This window comes from Schistocerca gregaria, chromosome 2 (genome assembly GCF_023897955.1).
Source record: "Schistocerca gregaria isolate iqSchGreg1 chromosome 2, iqSchGreg1.2, whole genome shotgun sequence".
Classification (NCBI taxonomy): Eukaryota; Metazoa; Arthropoda; class Insecta; order Orthoptera; family Acrididae; genus Schistocerca; species Schistocerca gregaria.
Genome location: NC_064921.1, coordinates 739,705,535 through 739,730,507, shown reverse-complemented (window position 1 = coordinate 739,730,507; position 24,973 = coordinate 739,705,535). Strand labels below are relative to the sequence as shown.

General features: G+C 44.1%; 1 protein-coding gene across 1 annotated transcript in view; it reads right to left on the bottom strand.

Moving 5' to 3' along the window:
• LOC126334902 (galactoside alpha-(1,2)-fucosyltransferase 2-like) overlaps window positions 1-24,973 on the bottom strand; it is a 103,038-nt gene that overhangs the window by 38,273 nt on the left and 39,792 nt on the right. Inside the window, exons 2-3 of the mRNA XM_049997611.1 lie at window positions 20,935-21,204; window positions 12,827-12,918 (exon numbers count right to left, since the gene is read on the bottom strand). Coding sequence (XP_049853568.1) covers window positions 12,827-12,918; window positions 20,935-21,204 — 362 coding nt within the window. The remainder of the gene's footprint in view (window positions 1-12,826; window positions 12,919-20,934; window positions 21,205-24,973) is intronic.

The following is a 24,973-nucleotide window of genomic DNA, read 5'->3' as shown; positions in this document are numbered from 1 at the left end:
AACTGTAACGGCCTGTGCTAGAAACTAGAAGAATATTGAAAGTGCTGATGACAATTACCTCTGTAGCTACAAGTTGACGTGTCTATCACTGGCTCCTCATGCAGCACACGTAGTAATTTGGCAGTGACCCCTGATCATGACAATACAGCTTACCTCATCCAACTACATTGTTGCAGGAACAGAAACTGCAAGGAAAAGTTTCTTGACCGGCATAAAGGTGGCGTTGATATCAATGTAATTTTATTTTAAAGGTTTTTGTATACTTTGCACAGTAACGTTATTGTGGTGTCAAAATGATCTGTAAAATACTATTATCAATATAGTATTTCTAAAGTAAGGTAAACTATTTTTACCTCTAGATGATTTGTTCATGTCGATTATGTGGAATAGCGTGTCTCCATAATATTTTTGTTTCCGACAGTTTTTCGCTAGTAGAAATTCATCCGAAGTTGGTAACAATAATAATGTCTTGTAACTAGGGCCTGCCGTCGGGTAGACCGTTCGCCTGGTGCAAGTCTTTCGATTTGACGCCACTTCGGCGACTTGCGCGTCGATGGGGATGAAATGATGATGATTAGGACAACACAACACCCAGTGCCTGAGCGGAGAAAATCTCCGACCCAGTCGGGAATCGAACCCGAGCCCTTAGGATGGACATTCCGTAGCGCTGACCACTTAGCTACCGGGGGCGGACATCCGAAGTTGGTGAATTTGTGTAACGAGTCTGCTTCTTAGCTATCAACAGTTAGAAAACGGAACTGTATCCAAACTTGGCCTCACTTCCCTTTTAGGTGATGCAAGTGAAGATTGCACCAAAGTTGTAATCAGCCGTGAAAACACAAGAGAAACTGCATACTCGTCAATAAGGTATTAGACGATCGGCAACTGAAGCTTTACGAAACAGCTGACGCCGCTGCAAGAATGGATGGATTTAAAATCGTTGGGCGCTAAACAGCTTGGTAATCAGCAATCCCTTGCTCAAGATCGTGGTGCCGTTGTGTGAGTGGCCACTGTGGGTAAAATAGAAAGCAACCACATCAATAGGACTTTCCATTGGTCGGTTGGTTGATTTGGGGATGGGGACCAAACAGCGAGGTCATCGGTCCCATCGGGTTAGAGAAGGATGAGAAAGGAAGTCGGCCGTGCCCCTTCAAGCGAACCATATCGGCAGTAGCCACAAGTGATTTAGGGAAGTCACGGGAAACCTGAATGAGGATGACCGGACGAGGGTTTGAACCGTCGTCCTCCCGAATGCGCGTCCAGTGTGCTAACCACTGTGTCACTTCGCTAGGTTGGGACTTTCCATTTCCGCAATATCTACGGTACATGTTTTAGGCGATTCTACCTGTATATATATTTATAAATTGTATATGTTAAAAATATATTACCTGTGTCTTCCCAAATGTTTATTAAAGTATCGTGCAAAAATTTAAAATAGATCTCAAGAACTTTTCGAGATTTTTTGCTAACATTGTTTCCACATTATGTTAAAAAAAATATCTGTAGCTTATGTCCGTCTGAACGTTTCTTGGCTTCATCTTATCAATACTACAGTGTAAAGACAAGACGATGCTCAACTTTGTTACACCGAGCGAGGTGGCGCAGTGGTTAGCACACTGGACTCGCATTCGGGAGGACGACGGTTCAATCCCGTCTCCGGCCATCCTGATTTAGGTTTTCCGTGATTTCCCTAAATCGTTTCAGGCAAATGCCGGGATGGTTCCTTTGACAGGGCACGGCCGATTCCCTTCCCAATCCTTCCCTAACCCGAGCTTGCGCTCCGTCTCTAATGACCTCGTTGTCGACGGGACGTTAAACACTAACCACCACCACGAAGTGTCACGAAAAATTTTTGACCGATTACTTCAATTTTTCACGATATTCCAAGAAATATTCAGAGCGCTGTATCCAATACATAGTATTAGTAAATATGCGATGTATAAAGGGGGAAAAGTCCTTAGCAAAAATCTCGAGAAGTTCTTGCCCGATTTACTCGAAAGTTTTACGTGACACGCAACGATACATGCAGACGGATTTAAGATAAATATTTTAGGCTGAACCACTAAAACTTGCACCGTAAATATTGCGAAAGTGGAAAGCGCTATTGATTTGCTGTTTGCACAGAATGGATTGACAGTCAGGGGCTCGTGCTGTTAGCCAATCGCCGGCCGGCGTGGCCGAGCGGTTCTAGGCGCTTCGGTCTGGAACCGCGAGACCGCTACGGTCGCAGGTTCGAATCCTGCCTCGGGCATGGATGTATGTGATGTACTTAGGTTAGTTAGGTTTAAGTAGTTCTAAGTTCTAGGGAACTGGTGACCTCAGATTTTAAGTCCCATAGTGCTCAGAGCCATTTGAACCATTTTTTGTTAGGCAATTAACAGATTGTAATAATACCTATAAAGCGTACTTTTTGAGCATGCATGCAATTTTTTGGCATTAACAAACTAAAGGTAGAGTAAATTAGAAAGTCAGTGGTATTTGTTGCAAGGGTATAGTGCGAGTCGTTTACGAGATATATTTTGAAAAGAAGCAAGATTATCTTAGAAGCTAGATTAAGGAAGGACAAACCTACGTTTCTAGCATTTGTAAACTTAGAGAAAGCTTTTGACAATGTTGACTGGAATACTCTCTTTCAAATCCTGAAGGTGGCAGGGGTAAAATACAGTGAGCGAAAGGCTATTTACAATTTGTACAGAAAGCAGATGGCAGTTATAAGAGTCGAGGGACATGAAAGGGAAGCAGTGGATGGGAAGGGAGTGAGACAGGGTTGTAGCCTATCCCAGATGTTATTCAATCTGTATATTGAGCAAGCAGTGAAGGAAACAAAAGAAAAAATCGGAGTAGGTATTAAAATCCATGCAGAAGAAATAAAAACTTTGAGGTTCGCCGATGACATCGTAATTCTGTCAGTGACAGCAAAGGACTTGGAAGAGTAGTTGAACGGAATGGATAGTGTCTTGAAAGGAGGATATAAGATGAACATCAACAAAAGCAAAACGAGGATAATGGAATGTAGTCAAATTAAGTCGGGCGATGCTGAGGGAATTAGATTAGGAAATGAGACACTTAAAGTAGTAAAGGAGTTTTGCTATTTGGGGAGCAGAATAACTGATGATGGTCGAAGTAGAGAGGATATAAAATGTAGACTGGCAATGGCAAGGAAAGCGTTTCTGAAGAAGAGAAATTTGTTAACATCGAGTATAGATTTAACTGTCAGGAAGTCGTTTCTGAAAATATTTGTATGGAGTGTAGCCATGTATGGAAGTGAAACATGGGCGATAAATAGTTTGTACAAGAAGAGAATAGAACCTTCGAAATGTGGTGCTACAGAAGAATGCTGAAGATTAGATGGGTAGATCACATAACTAAAGAGGAAGTATTGAATAGGATTGGGGAGATGAGAAGTTTGTGGCACAACTTGACCAGAAGAAGGGATCGGTTGGTAGGACATGTTCTGAGGCATCAAGGGATCACCAATTTAGTATTGGAGAGCAGCGTGGAGGGTAAAAATCGTACAGGGAGACTAAGAGATGACTACACTAAGCAGATTCAGAAGGATGTGGGTTGCAGTGGGTTCTGGGAGGTGAAGAAGCTTGCACAGGATAGAGTAGCATGGAGAGCTGCATCAAACCAGTCTCTGGACTGAAGACCACAACAACAACATTTTGAAAAGTTCCCATATTGCCACTTGTACAATACCTGTCGTAGCACACACTAAAGAAGAATTCAAGTTCTTACATAATTAGTGTGGATTCTGACTGGTAACGAGACGAATAACCATGACATGTTATGTTCAATGTGACCACCGACAGCGACAATAAACGCTTCCAGTCTGGCATGGAACGACTGCTGCACACGTGCTAGCATTTCAGCGGAGATGTCCGAGCAGGCTGCAGCAGTACGTCGTTGCATATCATCGGGTGTAGTTGGTAAGTCTTGTGGACAGCGTCTTTCAGCTTTCCCCACAGAAAAAAGTCTACAGGCTTCATACCCGGGGAACGGACTGTCCAAGGTCCTGTGTGTCCAGTCAAACAATTTGGAAACGTTTCGTAAAGAAATGCTGTTTATTTCGTGCACTATAGGGCGGACAACCATCATGTTGGTACCACACTTTCCTCCTAGTCTGCAGAGGAACGTCTTCCAGCATCCTTGGAAGATGGCCTGTTAGGAAGGTGCGATACTTGTGCACGTTCAGTGTTCAGTCTATGAAAAACGGGCCTATGAGCTGATGGGTCACTATCCCAAGCTACCATTTTACACCCTGTCGACGCTGACGTTGTACTTGACGAAACCAACGGAGATTATCAACAGACAAATAGTGTATCTTAACGGCGGTTTACCTGGACATGATCAGTAAATATGGCTTCACCACTCATCAAGATACCTGATAAAATTGGAATATCGTGTCGTAATGCCCATGTACAGAAGTTAACACGAAATTCGTAAACGTTTCTAGACTGCTCTTGACGGAGAGAGATGTGATAGGGATGAAACCTATGTCGATGAAGAACGCGAAGGACACTTGCCTGGCTCGTGCCACTACCTTGTGCGATTGTTCGGGAGCTAGATCAACTGCAACAGTAAGAAGAATTTTAATTTTCCCCGCTTATGTCGTCACTGTTTTCCTTCTGTTACATTGTCTATGTGTTATACTACCACTTTCACGTAACTGGTTAAAGAGGGTGATAAACAATTGCTTAGATGGTTGACGTCTATTGGGATATCTTGCCGTATACACCCTAGAAGAACGAACTGCATTCTCTCTACAGTATCCGTTCACCATGCGTATGTCGACTTTTTCTGCATTGGTAAATCCCATCGTCCACTCACGACCTACTGCTAGGGCTATCACACACTAACTGACTAACAATTCTCAATGCACAGAAGGAACACAAAAGTACACTGTAAGCAAACATAACAACATTCTACCAAGAAACTGCGCACAAACGAGTGTCGGTGTGGAAACTTTACGCAGTACGATATCTTGTAGGTGGTTCGCACTGGAATCTTGCCACAAACACCACTAACATTCTAATTTACCCTACTTTTAGTTTATTAATGTCAATAGGCATTGTTCCACTTAAAAAGTGAATGTTTGTACTAAAAATACACTTTTTAAATATTATTACAGTGTGTGTATTGGCTAACTATACGAGCTCCTGACTACCAGTCCATTACGTGAAAACTGATCAATGGCACTTAACACCTTCTGCAATATTTCCGGTGCAAATTGTAGGTGATTCACCCTGACGATACAACTATGTGAAAAATGTGAACCAGCTATGAAGGTCAGGAAGAGAGCTAGGCTAAGGAAACACTCGTGCTGGACAGAGACATAGAAAGAAAATTCATGACCAACATGATGAATGAATGAAATAGAGAGGACAAATATATTTGACACCACAAAAATGTTCCGAGTGTTGAACCATGTGAGAAATCGTCAAAGAAATGAGGCGTTAGTCGTTAATGACAAGGATGAAAATATGTTGACGGACAATCAAAGCATTCTGGACAGATGGAGGGAGTATTTCGAGCACTTGCTGAATACTGAAGATCCTGAAAATACGTTCCCTTGAGCAACAATAGCAGAAGGTGTAAAGCAAGTTCAAAATTGAAGTAACTCAGCAGGATAGCAATTAAGAAGCTGAATAATAATGAAGCAACAATAGAAGATAGAATAACGGCAGAAGGTGGCTCACGTCGGTACCAATGATGTGTGTCACTCTGGGTCAGAAGAGATTCTCTGGTTTCGAGCGGCTAACAGAAGTGGTAAAGGCTGTCAGTCTGGCTTGCAAGATGAAAGCAGAGCTGACAATTGGAGCATAGTCGACAGAACCGATTGCGGACCTCTGGTGCAGAGCCGAGTGGAAGATCTGAATCAGAGGCTTAGACGGTTCTGCGACCGTGTAGGCTGCAGATTTCAAAAGATGGTTGGGTTTCGGGTTCCGTTGAATAGGTCACGAGTCCAATTATACGCAGGAGGCGGCTACGCGGGTAACAGTGGCATGGATTGTGCGGCTTTATAGGTTAGAGGGTCTCGAGAAATCACAAAAAGGGCTTCAATCACAAAGGGTGCAGGCCAAACAGAGGAGGAACGTAGATACATGAACCATCGGTATAACAGTTGTAAATTGTTGTAGCTGTGTCGGGAAAGTACCAGAACTCCAAGCACTGATGCTCAAATCGTTAAAGCCCGAGTTAAGCTCAGCCGAAATTTTTGCGAAGAACCTAACGGTGTTCCCGAAGGATAGGCTAAACATGGTCGGCAGTGGCGTGTTTGTTGCTGTCAGATGTAGTTTAATTTGTCGCGAAATTGAAGTAGATACTTCCTATGAGTTACAATGGGCAGAGGTCATTCTGGCAACCGGAATAAAATAATAATTGGATCCTTTTACCGATATCCCAATTCAGATGATACAACTGAGTTTGATTTCAAACACGTACAAGACTCAAACGACTATGATTGGTGGTACTTTAATTTACCCTCGACATGTGCGAGATCTTCAGTCTCTAACTTTATCCTAAGAATGCGAGAACGTCCTGTGACTCTCATCCATGTAGAGAAAGATCGTAAATTATTCACTATGATCGAAGTGCTAGAGATAAGTAGGTCGCTGTCTGGTGTTCTTTGGTGTATGTGTTCGAGAATTAACAATGAATGAACGTACTGCACAGTCATCTATTTACATTCGCGATGGTACTCGCAAACCAGTGGAGGCGCTGTTTAGCGAAGATACAGAAACTGTAGAGCATGCTGCCGTGTCATTGGTCGGTATTGAAATTACGATAAACTGCTAAAACTGATCCCACTACCAACTATGATTCTTATTAATACAGGACATCTAAGGTGTCTTTTCCATCGTAACAGTCCACTGGTACGTTGTTGATTACCACATAATGATTGAGTGACATCGCTTGTTTGATATGGAGAAAGAGTCTTGGTAGAGGAAGTGTGCATGACAGCAATCTGTGGAATGAATCTAACTAAACAGAGCGCCTGCAGCTATCCCATCACTGTGAATGATGAGTTTAAATGTAGAGGTCGTCAATCACCTTCAGGCACCAGTTTGGAAACGATCCACAATGCCTCAAAACTCTTCCAGTTCCCTTATGTTGTGACTGTCTTTTATTTCAATCACGCAGTGTGTGGGTGTGTTGTGGGATCAGGAGCATCAACATGATTTACACCGTGCGATGTCTAGTTTTCTGGGGTGCCAATGGACCAAAACGTGTTAATGTCAGTTTAGAATCTGACACAGACATCGAAGTCGTGGCGGAAAAAAAATGTACGAAGTGTGTTACATCAGAAAAAGTGGTGTATCAAACAATGAAACAGGGACCCTTCCCCGCGACTGACAATCTGTGGGAGATGTTTCTCGTACAGTACACGCAAAGGTCTGTGCAAGAGATGTTGATTACTGGCCGCCTGCTCTAATGGATCAATACCTGGATATTTAGTAGGATCGCCACATATGCTCGATGCCAGCATGTAGACGGTATTCGTTTTCCATATATCAGAAGAGAGAGATGTGGTAAAAATCAATCAGATGAAGTTATTGGAGCTTTTATAGTTCGTAAATGTTCTCTCTGGATGGTACAGAATAACGATGATAGAATGTGTGGATGATAGATGTGAATGCATCCTGAGGGATGCGGTTCTGCTTCAGACTGCAGTACCTGTATAATGTTGAGGCTTCCTAATTGTCCCAATAAGAAACACCACCGTATCTGTTTGTATCGCCTTTTATACTACGTTGTGTTGCAGGAGCAGGCTTCATTTGGCACTGATCTTATACATCGTACATAGATGATGGAGCTACGACAACATGTTCCCGTTTCCACAGAGTGGTAAAAACACGGTCCTTTAGCATTAACTCTGCTCACTCTGTTTCTACACCGGTTGCAGACTGTGGTAGATATAGCTCTCTCCAACTTCTGGGTAAAACTGATCTCTCTGTCAACTGCGGAGTGTATTACAGTTTATTGTTTCATATAAATGGTGTCTTTCCCATCACGACCGTCCACTGGGTATGCTGATGATTACCGCACAATGATTGACTGACACCACTCGACTGAGATGGAGGGAGCTTTGTTGGAACACCAAATATCTGCTACTTGCCACTGTGGAGCATGGGATTAAATGTAGAGGTCATCACCTCCATACAGTTGTTTGGTAGCGTTCCTCAATGCTACAGACTGGTCCTATTTCAATCTGCTGCGATATCCACCACATATTTTTATTTTCTTTTACGCCAATAACGTGACAGCACCTCTTTTTATTTGTACTATCCCACAGATATTGTGAGCAGCACCTTCTGGTGATGGTCAACACTGGAACATTAATCATGTACATGACTGCAAAATGAAGGAACAATGCTTTTCTAAATGGACCACCGAGACATCCGCTACCTTGTCCATGGGAAAGATGAGATTAACGGTATAGGTCATCATCTTCGAATAGCTGTTGAAAGCGCTCTACAATACCGCAACCTCTCCAATTTCCGTATGTTGCGATGTCTTCCACATCTTTTGTCAACAAGAAACATCATCTCTGTGTTTCATTTCTACCAGGCTGTGTTGTGGTAACTGTACAGTTCATGCCATGCGATGTTCAGCTTTCTGTGAGAGCCACAGGATCGATACATTGTAATGGTGATTTGGCAGCAGCTGACAGGGATCTCTAAATAACGGTAGAAAAAAAAATAGTGTATGGCTGTGTACATTGATTGGGTGTATGACAATCGAAAAAAAAACAATGTATTAAACTGTTTATGAAGCAACAATATAGGAACCCTCACGTGTGATTGATAGTCTATTGGATATGGTCATCCTATAGTACAGGTGATGAAACTTTACACTGGTCTGTTGAAGCGACTTCGATCATGACCAAGATGCAGAGGAACTGTCTAAAAAATAGAGTTGGAGATTTTACTGTATGATATGCTTAGCAGATAGGTTCGGAAAAGGCGACTTGTTTCGAGATATGAGAGTGGCACGTATGTGATTCACCAGTGGCTGTAATCATTGAAAGATATATCTACAGGATCCAATGCAAGTATGTAGTAGAATGGATAGACTTGATTCCAATTCGGAGACAGCATTTCTACCTGAAAGCGTCACACTATCAGAGACTCGTGTGTGTGTCTGTAGACTCAAGACAGCAGTTATGCAGGGTGGCGGTAACATAGTTGCTACGATCGTGTTTCTAATAGCGCCGTTCTTAGGCAAAATGTATGTTGTGGGCTGCAGAATCTCTCTGCAGTCAGCTTCAAATGTCGGTTCTCAATAGTATTCTTCGAAAATAACCTCGGTCCTCCCTCCATGGATTGCCATTTGACCTACCTGGCAGTGTAACCCGGCTACTGAAAAAAAATTACTCACCATGCAAACTGACTGTCATGACCAATTTAATTACTTAGCCTATCAAATTTACGTCAATGACGTGCCACCTGGCGAGTGGAGGAGATGGCTAGGGCACCACGGTATGATTCTTGACAGAAGTTTCTTTTTTTTTTTTCGTTGCAGTGATATCTTTTAACGAAATTTCAATCTCCCACCTACACAGGGCGAAACAGGGTCTCACGATTTGCTTCGTAAATGCTAGCGTGATATAGCACTGCATTGGTAAAAAGGGACCTGTCATAGCGTACAGAACAGCTAGGTTCTCTTGAATTATAGTTTGTTGTTGTCAATCGTAAAATGAATGCGTTTTCTTCTGACATGTGAGCCAATAGCATGAAACATTGAAATTCTTATAATACACACGTGCATGCCAGTTTATTTATAGAAATTGAACGGGAGAGACGCTCTCAGGTCGTGTAATTTGTACAACAAGCTGAAAGAAATAGCTTAATATAGATTATTTTTTTCTTTGGAGATTAAGTTCTGGCTTTCTTATTAGTCTTATGACGGTTTCGAGACAACGAGAATATCGGTGATCGGTAATTTTCGCAGAAAAATAGTCGAAGTTTTTTTCCTGATTTTACACATGGTGGACATGTCTTGCTGTGTCGCGTTACGGCACAGCCTCACTATACCAGAATGAAGTAAGTGCGAACTGCATAGCACAATCGGGACGTTAACGACAATGGGTTAGTTATAAATTGCTGTCAACCTTTATATCGGAGATGAGAGGAGAGAATCTTCTTGGTTTGAAGGAAATAAGTTTCCTGAAAATAGGTTACAGAATTGCAATAGGCAGAAAAGATTGGTTAGTTTCTATCTAGTTTATTCTCCATATACTTAAGTGAGGTGTTGGACCATAAACCCCTTAGTAAGATTCAGTCTATTTATTCGGACTTGCTACTTCAAAGCTAATTGCCGGTACATACAACAAACAAGCACAAAGCAATCACTTGTTTAGCACTGAAATCTCTCTAAGTAATTGAGACAAAGACTGACAGCCTCTGTTCAACTCTATTCCAATTAAACTCTAAAAATCCTACTTGACCTGCAGTTCCTGAGTGTCCACCAGAGTCTATTACCATCTTCACGTAGTTGAAGTCTTTATCAGCTGTACCGGCTGCTATGGGCCTACTCTGCCCCGCTGGCGTCTCGCTGCGGAATCTGGCTCTGAATCTGCATCTGAATCTCTGGTTCTAGCTATATCGCTGCCTGACCTTTTATTTCGTTTCTCATGTACTTGGGTGCACACGAGTTAATTTGTTTCACACGACCTTTTCATTTCTAAGTGATTGGTTTGCACAAGAATGCCTATGGTTCCACACGACACTCTCGTTTCTAATTGGTCGGCTTGCTCAAGAATGCCTTCGGTTCCACATGACACTTTCGTTTCTAGCTGCACACAACTTAATTTGGTTCCACACGAGTCTTTTCCTCACATGACTGACACTCTCTCTTTCTTATTGTCGCCCTGGTGTTTGTCTCTTCTATTGCGCAAGTTTGATTCATGCTGTTTTCTCTGGCAGGAAGTCAATCACTAAGTTATTTGATCAACAAGCCATACTTGGCAGCCTCTGGCACTTATCTTGTCCCTACGTCCTGGTGGACTATTTCGTAATGTTGGCTAGCTGATTGCCTATGGAGCCTGGACTCTTGTTATGGTCACAAATACAAGAATAAAAATTAAAATTTTCTACGGTCACAACAGCTGATCATTTGTGATTGGTAGCAGTGCACTTCGTTGGACTTCAAAAAAATAATGAGATGCGAACTGTATGCTACAGTCGAATGCAAAAACTATACCGATTTTGCTCCTAAAACTAAAAGAAAATGGACTTCCCTTATTTTCGTGGAAAGAGGACATTTATTATCGTTGCGATTGTGTTTTCTTTTTTTAACAGTTGCTTTATTATAGGAGTCACATTGACGTTAAATAGTCATGTGCAGGATCGCAGGCTACTGCGGGCGAGTTCTGTAATAGATCGCTGCTCTCCCTTTAGCCAAAAACCAACCCTCGGTCAGGCTAGTTTGCTGTGCACTGAATGCACTGCAGTGTGGGGCTGTTTTACAAGCAGCTGACTTTTCAAAAAGCCATATGGAGCGTTCTCGGGATGGACGAGATTGTGCTGCTAAATTTCCCTTTTCTGTTGTTTAGGACCGTCGCCTAAAGGCATGCCGCATATTTTAGGGTGACCCCAGAGGGCCTGGTGAGGCCTGTGGCCATAGAGGGGTCAGCAGTTGAGCTGCAGAAAAATACAAAGGGCAGGTAGCAGTGGAGGTAGACACTCTCGGCGTGTCTGGCCGTTTGAAGAATCATGTGTGCTCCCCGTAGGTGGATGAAGGTAGGAAGTTGGGAGGGGGGGGGGGGAGGGAGGGATGCTTGAGGGGAGGTGAGAAAGCCTCGGTTTTACGCGGTTTGCGATTGCACATCGAGGAGAACGCACGTTCAACTACTGCCGCCTTTCCATTCTTTTAGGATGACGATTTTCCCGAGTCCATGTGCTGCATTATGACCCATTCACTATGAGTGCTGTTTTTTTTTCATGACATTTTCGGAGTGTAATTAGAACTGCGACACATTTATTCCATCAGTTGTGATAGCGTGTATTGGCTTAGATTAGCTGGGCCGTAGGGTTTAACTCCTCTCTGACCAACACCAGCATCTCGTCAGTGGAACTTATTTCCCACCAAAAAGAATATAGATAGTAACTTACATCCCTGCCTTTTTCCCCCAACTAGTAAATGTAGGTAAAGTTTGAGTGTGTCTATCACTAGTTTCGAGTGGTATTGCGAAGTTTTTTTTCCCAGCAGGATAACACCAGTTGTATGGCATCATCAGTTTTTGAGTTGTATTGCTATTATACACCGTCTTTGTGTAGCGCTCTGCATATGGTTGTGTAATTATGCCGAATCTTTGTGACAATTACTGATTAGGACCGATCTTTGCGTCAGTTTCCCGATCAAAATAAATAAAGTACATTAATATAACCTTCCTCTCCTGCATCTGGGCAGTTTTCATGTGTTGGGGGCTGCACTTGGGCTTTCCATCCGGTAGAATCAGTGTTAGAGTCCCGGAAAGGGCACCGCCACTGTTTATTTCCCTCTAATTCCTGGGTGGGGGTGGGGTGGGATGTCAGCACACCCCTGTCACAAAGAATTTCGCACCAAAATTCGAAATACTCGCCAAAATTCGAAATTCCCACCAATAGGGCAGGTTGGGGAGGGGCAAGGGGCTGAGGCCCAGCGACAGGCTGCGAAAAACAGATGGAATCATCTGGAGGCGAGGGTGGGTATGGTCTGGGGCGGGGGTGGGCGTGGTAGAGAGGATGAAGATGGCTGATCCATTTTTCTGACTGAACCACTTTGAGTGAGTTACTCTTTGTGTCACCTGTGATACGCGAACTGTACATACGCATATACTCACCTGAGAACGACTGGTTGGCTGTGTTTGGCCGCCCATGAGACGTATCGCTTCACAGGATACAGCTGCGCATCGGAGGCTGAGTGGCGAAGCACCTGCAACAAGCACGCAACCCAGAGTAAGCACAATATTCGATTTACAGTATGTTGTTTAAAATGAGCAATATCTGAAACACTTTAAAATGTTACTCTAAAATTTACAGAGTAAAACTAAAACTTCCTGGGCTCATTGTCCAAGTAATAAACCTCGCCGTCTCATTAAACAGCACCTCTAACTAGCCATTGGCTTCATGTCCTGATTGAGCACTCTCCCTACTTAGAGCGTGCACCCGAAACTCGCTTATAAATCTGGAAAGTGGGTGATCAGAGTTCCTCACTCATACCAAGAAACGTACTTTTCAATCGTTGTTCGCTTTCAATATTGAAAAAAATTTCTGTGAATCACACTGCTGACACCATTCCCCCCCTCCAAACGATTCAGTCCTACTCTAAGGACATTTTGAGGCTATGACCACATTGAACATGATCTGACTCCTTTGAAGTGTAGTGCGACCACAATCCTTTCTCAGGTATACAGGATAGAACTTATAGGGACGTTCAAAACCATTCGCCTGAAGAGCAGTAAAGGGCATCTATTCAGGCCTCCTGTTTGCGCGTTCCTGTGGCGTTTTCATGGAGAGGTGCTTCGTGACCTGTGTGTCAATGAAATGGCAGATGGTCCCTCTGAGGCCCCTGAGTCAGGCAACACCCTTGGTGCCAACCACACACTATTGACCTTTGTTGAGCATACTATAAATGTACGTGTCAGAGACTTCTAGAACCACTCCGTGGAGTGATTCTATGCTGCCCTAACACTCAGCTTAACAGGTGTTGAAGTGTGACAGGTACAGTTTTAACGTGCTCAGCAAATTGTGTGGGTGGCACCAATGGTGTTGTCTGACAAAAGGGTCTTAGAGAGACCCTTTGTCATTTCATTCATGAACATGTCAAGATTGCACCCTCGAAGATCACATCACATGAAGCAGAAAAACAGGAGAACTTAAAACGCATTAACACTCTTTGCAGCTTTGGACCGTGTCCATATTTCCTCTAGTGGGTTGAACGATCCCTATTGGTTCTATCCAGAGCAAAAACTGCTGTCGCATTACACTCGAAATGGGTGAGACCACGTTCAGTGGGGCTGTAGCCCCACGATACCCTAAGAGAAGGGTTGAATCGTCTGGAGGGGAGGGGGTGTTAAGAGCGTCGAACGTTCTCAAGAGCCTTGTCTTGTTGCTCATCACATTACGAGCTGTCGTTCTCGACAGCGAAATGTGTGGGAGTCAACACCCTAATGGAAGGGGCCATTTCATTGATGTATTTTATGCCATCTTCTAAGGGCTTTTCGTGTTGATTCAGAGCGGCTGTGGGTCTGAAATGTTTTCTTCGACCAGTCATAATAAAACAACGTGTTTTCAACGCTTGATGTCGCCATTCAGACCTCCATCGCAGAGGCGTAAAAAGAAACAATGAGATGTGAGTAACAGGGGAGTGATGACCTTGCCAACGTGTGAGATGTTTACGATGGCGATGGGCATAATTGTGGTGAAATCTAGAGCCAGTGTGATCTCATTAAGCCACCTTACACCTGACATTTACTTCTGACCTGCCGTCTCTTTTTCGCACATGTCAACATCTTGCTGTTCGAACTGTCACCGAGCCCGAATGTGACGCCACAGGGCGCCATGTCTTTGCACCGTTGCAGAGGAAGTTCCTAGGGACATTTGAGCCAAATTTCCTAGCAGATTAAAACCGTGAACCGAATGAAGATTCTGACCTGCTGCTGGATTAAAACTGTGAACCAGACCGGCGCTAAAAACCCAATAGCGTCTGACCTTCCACCATCTGATCTAACAAGGCAGATATTCTGGCAATACCTTTCTGTTACTCTCCATGTCCAGAACACAGTTTTAATCTGCCAAGAAGTGTGAAGCACACTATACACTGCTGGTATTTAAAACTACAACACAATGAGGATGACATGCCACTAACGACAAATTAGCATGGATGACAGCAAACACTTGGATTTTGAAACGATCAGCATTTCAGCAACTGCTCAAAGTGGATAGGAACAACAACATTTACATTTTGTATATCGGGGAAGATTACATGACGAACTTCTCATTCAGAAATTGCATTTTAATTATGGTTGCATGTGAGATCGTTTTGTGCCTAGTGTAAGTAGCAAGATTTACCAGCAACTGTCGAGGGACGTTTACCTGTGCCCTGTCAAGACTGTAGTTAATCGTTCGGCGATACTGTTGCTCGTTTTGGTCGGGATACCAAGACCATCGCGCTGATATGGAAACGATGGCTTCGAGATGGTCATACTCAACGGCACTCAGGTCCTCAGCGGCCCCACATGACTAGCGCTCGAGAGGACAGACATGCTGTTCGATTGGTCGTGCGGAATCTAGCAGTCAAAACACGTACTTGGCATTGCATGCAGCAAAACAATATCCTCATGGACAATGAGATGAAGGCTGAAACGACGCAGACTTCATCATGGCGACCACTGTTGCAGCTTCTCGGGCACACTAGCAGAGGGGGATGCCGACAGTGGTGAGCCAAACGATAACACTAGACGCTGGAGTGGCACCACGTCATATTTTCAGACAGACCTCGGATACGCCTGCAGCGCCACAGTGTACATATCTATGTATGGAATAGTCTACGAGAACGGATGTTGCCAAAATACATTCGTCATCGACTAACAGGCACAGCACATGGAGTAATGGTATTGGACGCCATCAGGTACACAACACGATTGTCTCTCGCTCACACTGCCGGAGACATGTACAGTAGGCCTTACACAACTGGAGTGTTAAGTTCTGATGACTGTGGCCTATCTTCGAGGTCTTTGTTACGTAATCTTCCAAAACTAAGGCTAGGCTGCACGTTGTCCTTGATGTCTTGACATAAATCGATACAGACGGTGTTCAAGTGTAGTCTTGGCGAGCACGTTCTCCAGATCTCTCACCCACCAAACATCTGGTTATCGGTCGACCGTAAATAGGCTCACCACCACCTATCAGTACTTACAGCTGATGAACTCCTGTATACAGCTGAAGTAGCGTCGAATGACTTACCCCCTTTGTAATCCAACTCAAGCCAACTCGATTTCCATCCACGTTACAGCCATTCTTTTTCTGTCGCAGTTGAGGGTTCACCGTGCTAAATTTTTCCACCCTCCATACCCCCAAATCATATATACATTGATGTGACAAAAGTTATAGGATACCTTCTAATATCGTGTCGGACCTTCGTTTGCCCAGCGTAGTGCAGCAACTCGACAGGACATGGACTCAACAAGTCGATGGAAGTTCCCTGCAAAAATAATGAGCCATGCTGTCTCTATAGCCGTCCTTAATTGCGAAGGTGTTGGTGCAGGATTCTGTACACAAACTGACCTTTCGATTATGTTGCATAAATGATCCATGGGATTCACGTCATGCACCTTGGGTGGCCAAATCATTCGCTCGAGTTGTCCAGAATTTTATTCAAACCAATTGGGAACAATTGTGACACACTGACATGGCGCATAGTCCTCCACAACAATTCTAACCTTGTTTGGAAACATGAAGTCCATGAATGGTTGCAAATGGTCTTCATCTTGCCGATCATCCAGAGGACCCAGTCCATTCCATGAAAACACAGCCCACACCAATAGAGAGCCATCACCAGCTTGCACAGTGTCTTGTTGACAACTTGTATCCATGGCTTCGTGGGGTCTGTGCTACACTTGAACCCTACCATCAGATCTTAACAACTGAAATCGGGACTCACCTGATCGGGCCGTGGTTTTCCAGTCGTCTAGGGTCGAATCGATATGGTCACATGGCCATGCTGTTAGCAAAGGCACTAGCTTCATTCGCCTGTCTTGTTTTGTGGTCATTTCACCCTCTGCTGTCTGTTAGCACTGACAACTCTATGGAAACTCCGTTGCTCTCAGAAGTTAAGTGAAGGCCGTCAGTCACTGCGTTGTCAGTTGCAAGAGTAATGCCTGAAATTTGGTTTTCTCGGTACCCTCTTGACACTTTGGATCTCGGAATATTGATTTCACTAACGATTTCAGAAATGGAACATCTCATGCACCTGACTCCAACTACCATTCCTTGTTCAGAATTTGTTTACTCGCGTCGTGCGGGCTTAATCACATAGGAAACCTTTTCACATCACTCACCTAAGCAAAAACGACAGCTCCGCCAATGCGCTACTCTTTTATACCTAGTGTACTTGATACTGCCGCCATGTGTACATGTGCATATCGCTATCCCATGACTTTTGTCATCTCAGTGTACATTTGAAGGGCTTATTTCAATAGTGGTACAAGTCCATTTTTGTTCATTCTGAGATATAGTTGAGATACCAGAAATATTTAAGTATATATACTCAACTGCAGATTTATCAGCTCTCATTTAACTTTAGGACTTAGGACTCTGTATCTCAGAATGAAAAAAAAAAATGGACTTGTACCACTATTGAAATAAGCCCTTCATTTAATCTTATATTGTTCTTACTCAACTGAATACGCACAACGAGCAAAATTTCACTGTTCGCTGTTCTGATGTTGCAATACCACGTTTTTGGGCGAGGCCTCTGCAGTATGTTCCGGAAGTTCCACCAGATATTCTTTTGATATTTTCTGCAGTCTGGAAATACATTGCTTGACAAAAAAAAGTGAAGCACCGAGAAGGGAAGAAGGAAACGAATTGAAACTTCAGGGATTGACAGGGTATGTGATGTTTTCTCAGTGATTATATAGTAAAGTTAGCAGTATGTCGTTGCACCTTCTATAGCCTGAATGCATGCACTGATTAGGCTGAGAAGGGTGACATAAGGCCGTTGTATGGTCTCCTGAGGCAAGGTGCTGAGGATTTCTGAAATCGTTAGGGAAGTCAATACTTCGAGATCGAAAGTGTCAAGAGTGTGCTGAGAATAGTAACTGGTCTTTCATATCCTGAATATGGACACTGGAGCGGAGATGATGTTCCTAGCTGGTCCCAGACATGTATTTTTTTTCTATTTTCATCAGTCTTCTGACTGGTATGATGTGGCCCGCCACGAATTCCTCTCCTGTGCTAACCTCTTCATCTCAGAGTAGCAGTTTCAACCTACGTCCTCTCAATTATTTGCTGGATGTATTCCAATCTCTATCTTTCTCTACAGTTTTTACTCTCTACAGTATTTATTTTCAAACAACAGGTAAATGAAATAAATGTCTAAAATCAATACAGAAGCAAATGGAACGGAACACTTTCAGTGTGATTTTTCCCTAACTGCCGACCCGTGCTGCGTATGTATATCAACGATTACGGTGCTAGGAGGCGTGATACTTCAGTGTCGATCTGCTCGGTGCCATTGGTCGCCGTGTAGAGGATGAACGTCACGTAGCTACAAATTCTGTCCACACAGTAGCGTAATACATCATCCGCAAACTCCTACAGCTGAAACTATTTCATTACCAGTTGAGCACGAGTCGAGATTTCTCTTTGCTTATAAGCCAGGAACAGAAACTGACTCAAGTATTCATTCCTAGAAAAGCACTTCAATATTCCTCATACTCCACAGAGAAACAAATAACCGTCACTTAGAAACGACTTAACTCGCTCCCAGTGGTGAAACCGACACTTTGCAAGTTGTAACATGGAAATTGTTTACTGACGCTCTTTCCAAAGATGTTTCTGTTCCTCCCCAGACAATGTCTCCCCTTTCGACCTCCGCAGGAGAGATCTATTTCCACACCGAATGCCCGTTTCAGGCAATGATCACGGCGTCCACGTGTGCTCTCCCTGCAACGAATCCTGGCACCCATTACAAAAGCAGTGCCTCGCACCACACGGGTCACGAAGCTGCCAGCCAATCGCCTGGGGTTCATAATCCATACAGAACGATCCTCTGTAACATTCTAAAACTCCGCCTACATCCACGCACACTGCCAATAAAATTCACCTTTCTGATATTTGGCGAGAAACGTCGCTTGCCGTTTCTCGTGACATCTGTCAAAGGTCAATTCACGTCCACCACCCGTGACCCCTGCGCATTCCTCAGCAGTGCGTCTAGCCTCAAATCATCGGCCCTGACACAGGGACCGCCTGTACGGATATAAAGCTGCTGCATGCACACTGTTTTCTGTTGCTATTGTGGTCTTTAGTCCAGAGACGCAACCTACATCCTTGTGAATCTGCTTAGTGTATTCACCTCTTGGTCTCCCTCTACGATTTTTACCCTCCACACTGCCCTCCAGTACTAAATGGGTGATCCCTTGATGGCTCAAACATGTCCTACCAACCGATCACTTCTTCTAGTAAACTTGTGCCACAAACTCGTCTTCTCCACAATTCTATTCAATATCTCCTCAGTAGTTGTGTGATCTACCCATCCAATCTTCAGCATTCTTCTGTAGCACCACATTTCGAAAGCTTCTGTTCTCTTCTTTTCCAAACTACTTATCGTCCATGTTTCACTTCCATACATGGCTACACTCCATACAAATACTTTCAGAAACGACTTCCTGATACTTAAATCTATACTCGATGTTAACAAATTTCTCTTCTTCAGAAACGCTTTCCTTGCCATTGCCAGTCTACATTTTATATCCTCTCTACTTCGACCATCATCAGTTATTCTGCTCCCCAAATAGCAAAACTCCTTTACTACTTTAAGTGTCTCATTTCCTAATCTAATTCCCTCAGCATCACCCGACTTAATTCGACTACATTCCAATATCCTCGTTTTCCTTTTGTTGATGTTCATCTTATATCCTCCTTTCAAGACACTATCCATTCCGTTCAACTGCTCTTCCAAGTCCTTTGCTGTCTCTGACAGAATTACGATGTCATCGGCGAACCTCAAAGTTTTTATTTCTTCTCCATGGATTTAAAAAAATGTTCAAATGTGTGCGAAATCTTAAGAGACTTAACTGCTAATGTCATCAGTCCCTAAACTTACACACAACCTAAATTATCCTAAGGACAAACACACACACCCATGCCCAAGGGAGGACTCGCTCCTCTGCTGGGACCAGCCACACAGTCCGTGACTGCAGCACCGTAGACCTCTCGGCTAATCCAGCGTGGCATGTATTTTAATACCTACTCCGAATTTTTCTTTTGTTTTCTTTATTGCTTGCTCAATATACAGATTGAATAACATTGGGAAGAGCCTACAACCCTGTCTCGCTCCCTTCCCAACCACTGCTTCCCTTTCATGTCTCTCGACTCCTATAACTGCCATCTGGTTTCTGTACAAATTAAAAATAGCATTTCGCCCCCTTTTTATTACCCCTGCCACATTCAGAATTTGAAAGAGAGTATTCCAGTCAACATTTTCAAAATCATTCTCTAAGTCTACAAATGCTAGAAACGTAGATTTGTCTTTCATTAATCTATCTTCTAAGATAGCTCTGAAATACTTTACCCAAGATGACGCCATCATCATTTAATTATACAGTAATGCTGCTTGCCCTCGGGAAAAATTACGGCCTTAGTTTCCCCTTGCTTTCAGCCGTTCGCAGTACCAGCACAGCAAGGCCGTTTTGGCTATTGTTACAAGGTCAGATCAATCATCCAGACTGTTGCCCCTGCAACTACTGAAAAGGCTGCTGCCGATCTTCAGAAACCACACGTTTGTCTGGCCTCTAACAGATACCCCTCCATTATGGTTGCACCTGCGGTACGGCCAACTGTATTGCTGAGGCACGTAAGCCTCCCCACCAACGGAAAGGTCCATGGTTCGTGGGGGTGGTATGTTAAATGTGTTGTGTCAAAATGTTGCTGCTGTACACTTTGTCTGTTGGACTCTATTTTGTAATCACGAAAGTAACATTAAATAGTCTCTGAACTTGTTAAGTTTCATTTCATTTCCTCCTCCCCTTTGGGTGTTTTACTTTTTTTTGTAAGGCATTGATACAGTTCACTTAGTGATGGATGGTACACTGAGCCTCAGGGCCTCTGCGGGGCCATCGTGCAGATGTGGTGGAGCTGCTGCACTCCCCGGTTGGATCGCCCGTGGTTTTCAGTGTAAAGGTTACTTACTGTGGCGTTGTGGCACACGAGCCAGTGTGTTACGCACCATCAGCTCGGAGAGCCCGCTGCCCCTGCAGGGAGGCCGGCCGAGCACCGCCTTGAGCGGCGCGGCGCTGAGGTTGCGGAAGAGCCCCCGCAGCGGGTGCAGCACGCCGGCGGGCAGCGCGAGGCGCAGCCCGTGGCGCCGGCCCAGCGACCACGCGGACGCGTACTCCAGCACGCGGTTCGCCAGCCGGCCGCCCGGCACCGCCGTCACCACGCCCGACAGGCAGCGCAGCCGCGCCTCCGCCAGCGGCGGCCACGAGCCCGCCCCCGGCTGCACACACACACAGTAGCAGAGATGGGCAAACTCGTTCATCCTTGGCAACTACTTCACTGCTGGTCGTTCTCTTTCGGGAACCGTTCAGTTTTACTCGTTCACCGTTCATTTGTGCTTGGTAAATGGTTCGTATGGAAAACTGAAAACTAGTAGTATAGGTGATTGAAGGATGAAGGTTACCAAGAGGGGGACTTGCCTCCCCCTTGGAGTATAGAGTTTTTATTCATTACACAATTCTTACACACTTTTAGAAGTAATTTCTGTGATTCTGCAGAACCTCTCGTTTAGCCAACCGCAGCCTTGTCTAGCTTTCTTTCCCCTTTATTGAGTTTCGATTCCCCCTGAAGGGGGCGGGCTGGCAGCAGCTTATTACGCCGCTCTTCGGCCTATAGAATTTGTTTTAAAAAGATGAAGATAATAAAAAATAACAGTTGGCGAAAAATCGGTGACTTAAAGGTAAAATGGCAGAAAATTCTGGAACTTAAAACATAAAACACAGGGTTGATGATGCTAATAAAATACACAGGAAGCAGAAAAACAATAGACAGACAATTAAAAAACACGGCGACAGTCTGGTTTCTGTTCACAAGAGATATAAAATCCACACCCAGCGACAGCATGATTTCTGTTCGCAACACTGTGGAAAGACGCACAACACTGAACACTCACTTATACACTGCACTAAAAAGTTGGCAAATATGACATACCACAGCCGAGAGCAGGTGGGGAGAAACTGGACAGATGACGGGGAAAAAAAGGGGGGAAGGAAAGGAAAAGTGAAGGGGGGAGGGGTGAAGGGAGCCAATGGAGGATGAGTGGCGCCGAGCAGACATGCCAGGGAGTGGGGAAGACAGAGGAGAGGAATACAAAAGGACTCGGGGGGGTTGGGGGGAAGTGAGATAAGGAGAGGTTAGGTGGGGAGAAAACACAGGATGGAAGGGGGGAGGAAGAGGGAGCCCAGGGAAAGGACGGAGGGAAGGAGGAGGGTGAAGATCAGAGTTGATAGGAGGGATAAATGGAGGTAGAGAGGGCATCATCCGGGAGGGGGAATTGATGGAAGCCACCTTGGGAAAGGAGATGTAGTGCATAGAGATGGAGGGTAGGGGGGGATACAACAGTGAAGACATGTCAGGTGGCGGGGATGGGAGAGGAGAGGAGCAACCAGGGGGTGAGGGAGTTCAAGGCGGCAGGAGGTGTAGAGGATGCGTATATGTTCGAGGAATAGAAGCAGATGGGGGAAAGGTGTACCCATGGTCTAAGGGTAGCATCTTTGATTCATAATCAAAATGTCTTCGGTCCCGGGTTCGATCCCCACCAGTGCCTAAATTTTGATAAATAATCAGCATTGGCGGCCGAAGACTTCCGGCATAAGAAGTCAGCCTCATTCTGCCAACGGCCTTGTCAAAGAGGGCGGAGGAGCGGATAGAGGTTCAGGGCACTCTCTTGTCCTAGGGGTGGGAAATTGCCCCTAAAGACGGAAGAATCAGCAATGATCAACGACATGAGGATGCAGAAGGAAATGGAAACCACTGCATTAAAGACACGTAACGTGTATCCACAGGACATGTGGCCTGTAGTTGAAGAAGTGTCATGATGATCTCTCCATTGGCAAAAGATTCCAGAATAGTCCCCCATTCGGATCTCCGGGAGGGGACTGCCAAGGGGGAGGTTACCATGAGAAAAAAATTGAATAATCAACGAAAGGATAATGTTCTACGAGTCAGGGCGTGGAATGTCAGAAGCTTGAACGTGGCAGGGAAACTAGAAAATCTGAAAAGTGAAATGCAAAGTGTCAATCTAGATATAGTACGGGTCAGTGAAGTGAATTGGAAGGAAGACAAGGATTTCTGGTCAGATGAGTATCGGGTAATATCAACAGCAGCAGAAAATAGTATAACAGGTGTAGGATTCGTTATGAATAGGAAGGTAGGGCAGAGAGTGTGTTAATGTGAACAGTTTAGTGACCGGGTTATTCTAATCAGAATCGACAGCAGACCAACACTGACAACGATAGTTCAGGTATACATGCAGACGTCGCAAGCTGAAGATGAACAGATAGAGAAAGTGTATGAGGATATTGAAAGGGTAATGCAGTATGTAAAGGGGGACGAAAATCTAATAGTCATGGGCGACTGGAATGCAGTTGTAGGGGAAGGAGTAGAAGAAAAGGTTACAAGAGAATATGGGCTGGGACAAGGAATGAAAGAGGAGAAAGACTAATTGAGTTCTGTAACAAGGTTCAGCTAGTAATAGCGAATACCCTGTTCAAGAATCACAAGAGGAGGAGGTATGCTTGGAAAAGGCCGGGAGATATGGGAAGATTTCAATTAGATTACATCATGGTCAGACAGAGATTCCGAAATCAGATACTGAATTGTAAGGCCTACCCAGGAGCAGATATAGACTCAGATCACAATATAGTAGTGATGAAGAGTAGGCTGAAGTTCAAGAATATAGTCAGGAAGAATCAATACGCTAAGAAGTGGGATACGGAAGTTCTAAGGAATGACGAGATAGTTTGAAGTTCTCTAACGCTATAAAAAATGGTTCAAATGGCTCTGAGCACTATGAGACTTAGCATCTTAACATCTTAGGTCATTAGTCCCCTAGAACTTAGAACTACTTAAACCTAACTAACCTAAGGACATCACACAACACCAAGCCATCATGAGGCAGAGAAAATCTAACGCTATAGATACAGCAATAAGGAATAGCGCAGTAGGCGACACAGTTGAAGAGGAATGGACGTCTCTAAAAAGGGCCATCACAGAAGTTGGGAAGGAAAACATAGGTACAAAGAAGGCAGCTGCGAAGAAACCATGGGTAACAGAAGAAATACTTCAGTTGATTGATGAAAGGAGGAAGTACAAACATGTTACGGAAAAATCAGGAATACAGAAATACAAGTCGCTGAGGAATGAAATAAATAGGAAGTGCAGGGAAGCTAAGACGAAATGGCTGCAGGAAAAATGTGAAGACATCGAAAAAGATATGATTGTCGGAAGGACAGACTCAGCATACAGGAAAGTCAGAACAACCTTTGGTGACATTAAAAGCAACGGTGGTAACATTAAGAGTGCAACGGGAATTCCACTGTTAAATGCAGAGGAGAGAGCAGATAGGTGGAAAGAATACATTGAAAGCCTCTATGAGGGTGAAGATTTGTCTGATGTGATAGAAGAAGAAACAGGAGTCGATTTAGAAGAGATAGGGGATCCAGTATTAGAATCGGAATTTAAAAGAGCTTTGGAGGAAGAGATAGATAACATTCCATCAGAATTTCTAAAATCATTAGGGGAAGTGGCAACAAAACGACTATTCACGTTGTTGTGTAGAATATATGGTTCAAATGGCTCTGAGCACTATGGAACTCAACTGCTGTGGTTATCAGTCCCCTTGAACTTAGAACTACTTAAACCTAACCAACCTAAGGACATCACACACATCCATGCCCGAGGCAGGATTCGAACCTGCGACCGTAGCAGTCGCACGGTTCCGGACTGCGCGCCTAGAACCGTGCAGAATATATGAGTTTGGCGACATACCATCTGACTTTCGAAAAAGCATCATCCACACAATTCCGAAGACGGCAAGAGCTGACAAGTGCGAGAATTACCGCACAATCAGCTTAACAGCTCATGCATCGAAGCTGCTTACAAGAATAATATACAGAAGAATGGAAAAGAAAATTGAGAATACGTTAGGTGACGATCAGTTTGGCTTTAGGAAAAGTAAAGGCACGAGAGAGGCAATTCTGACGTTACGG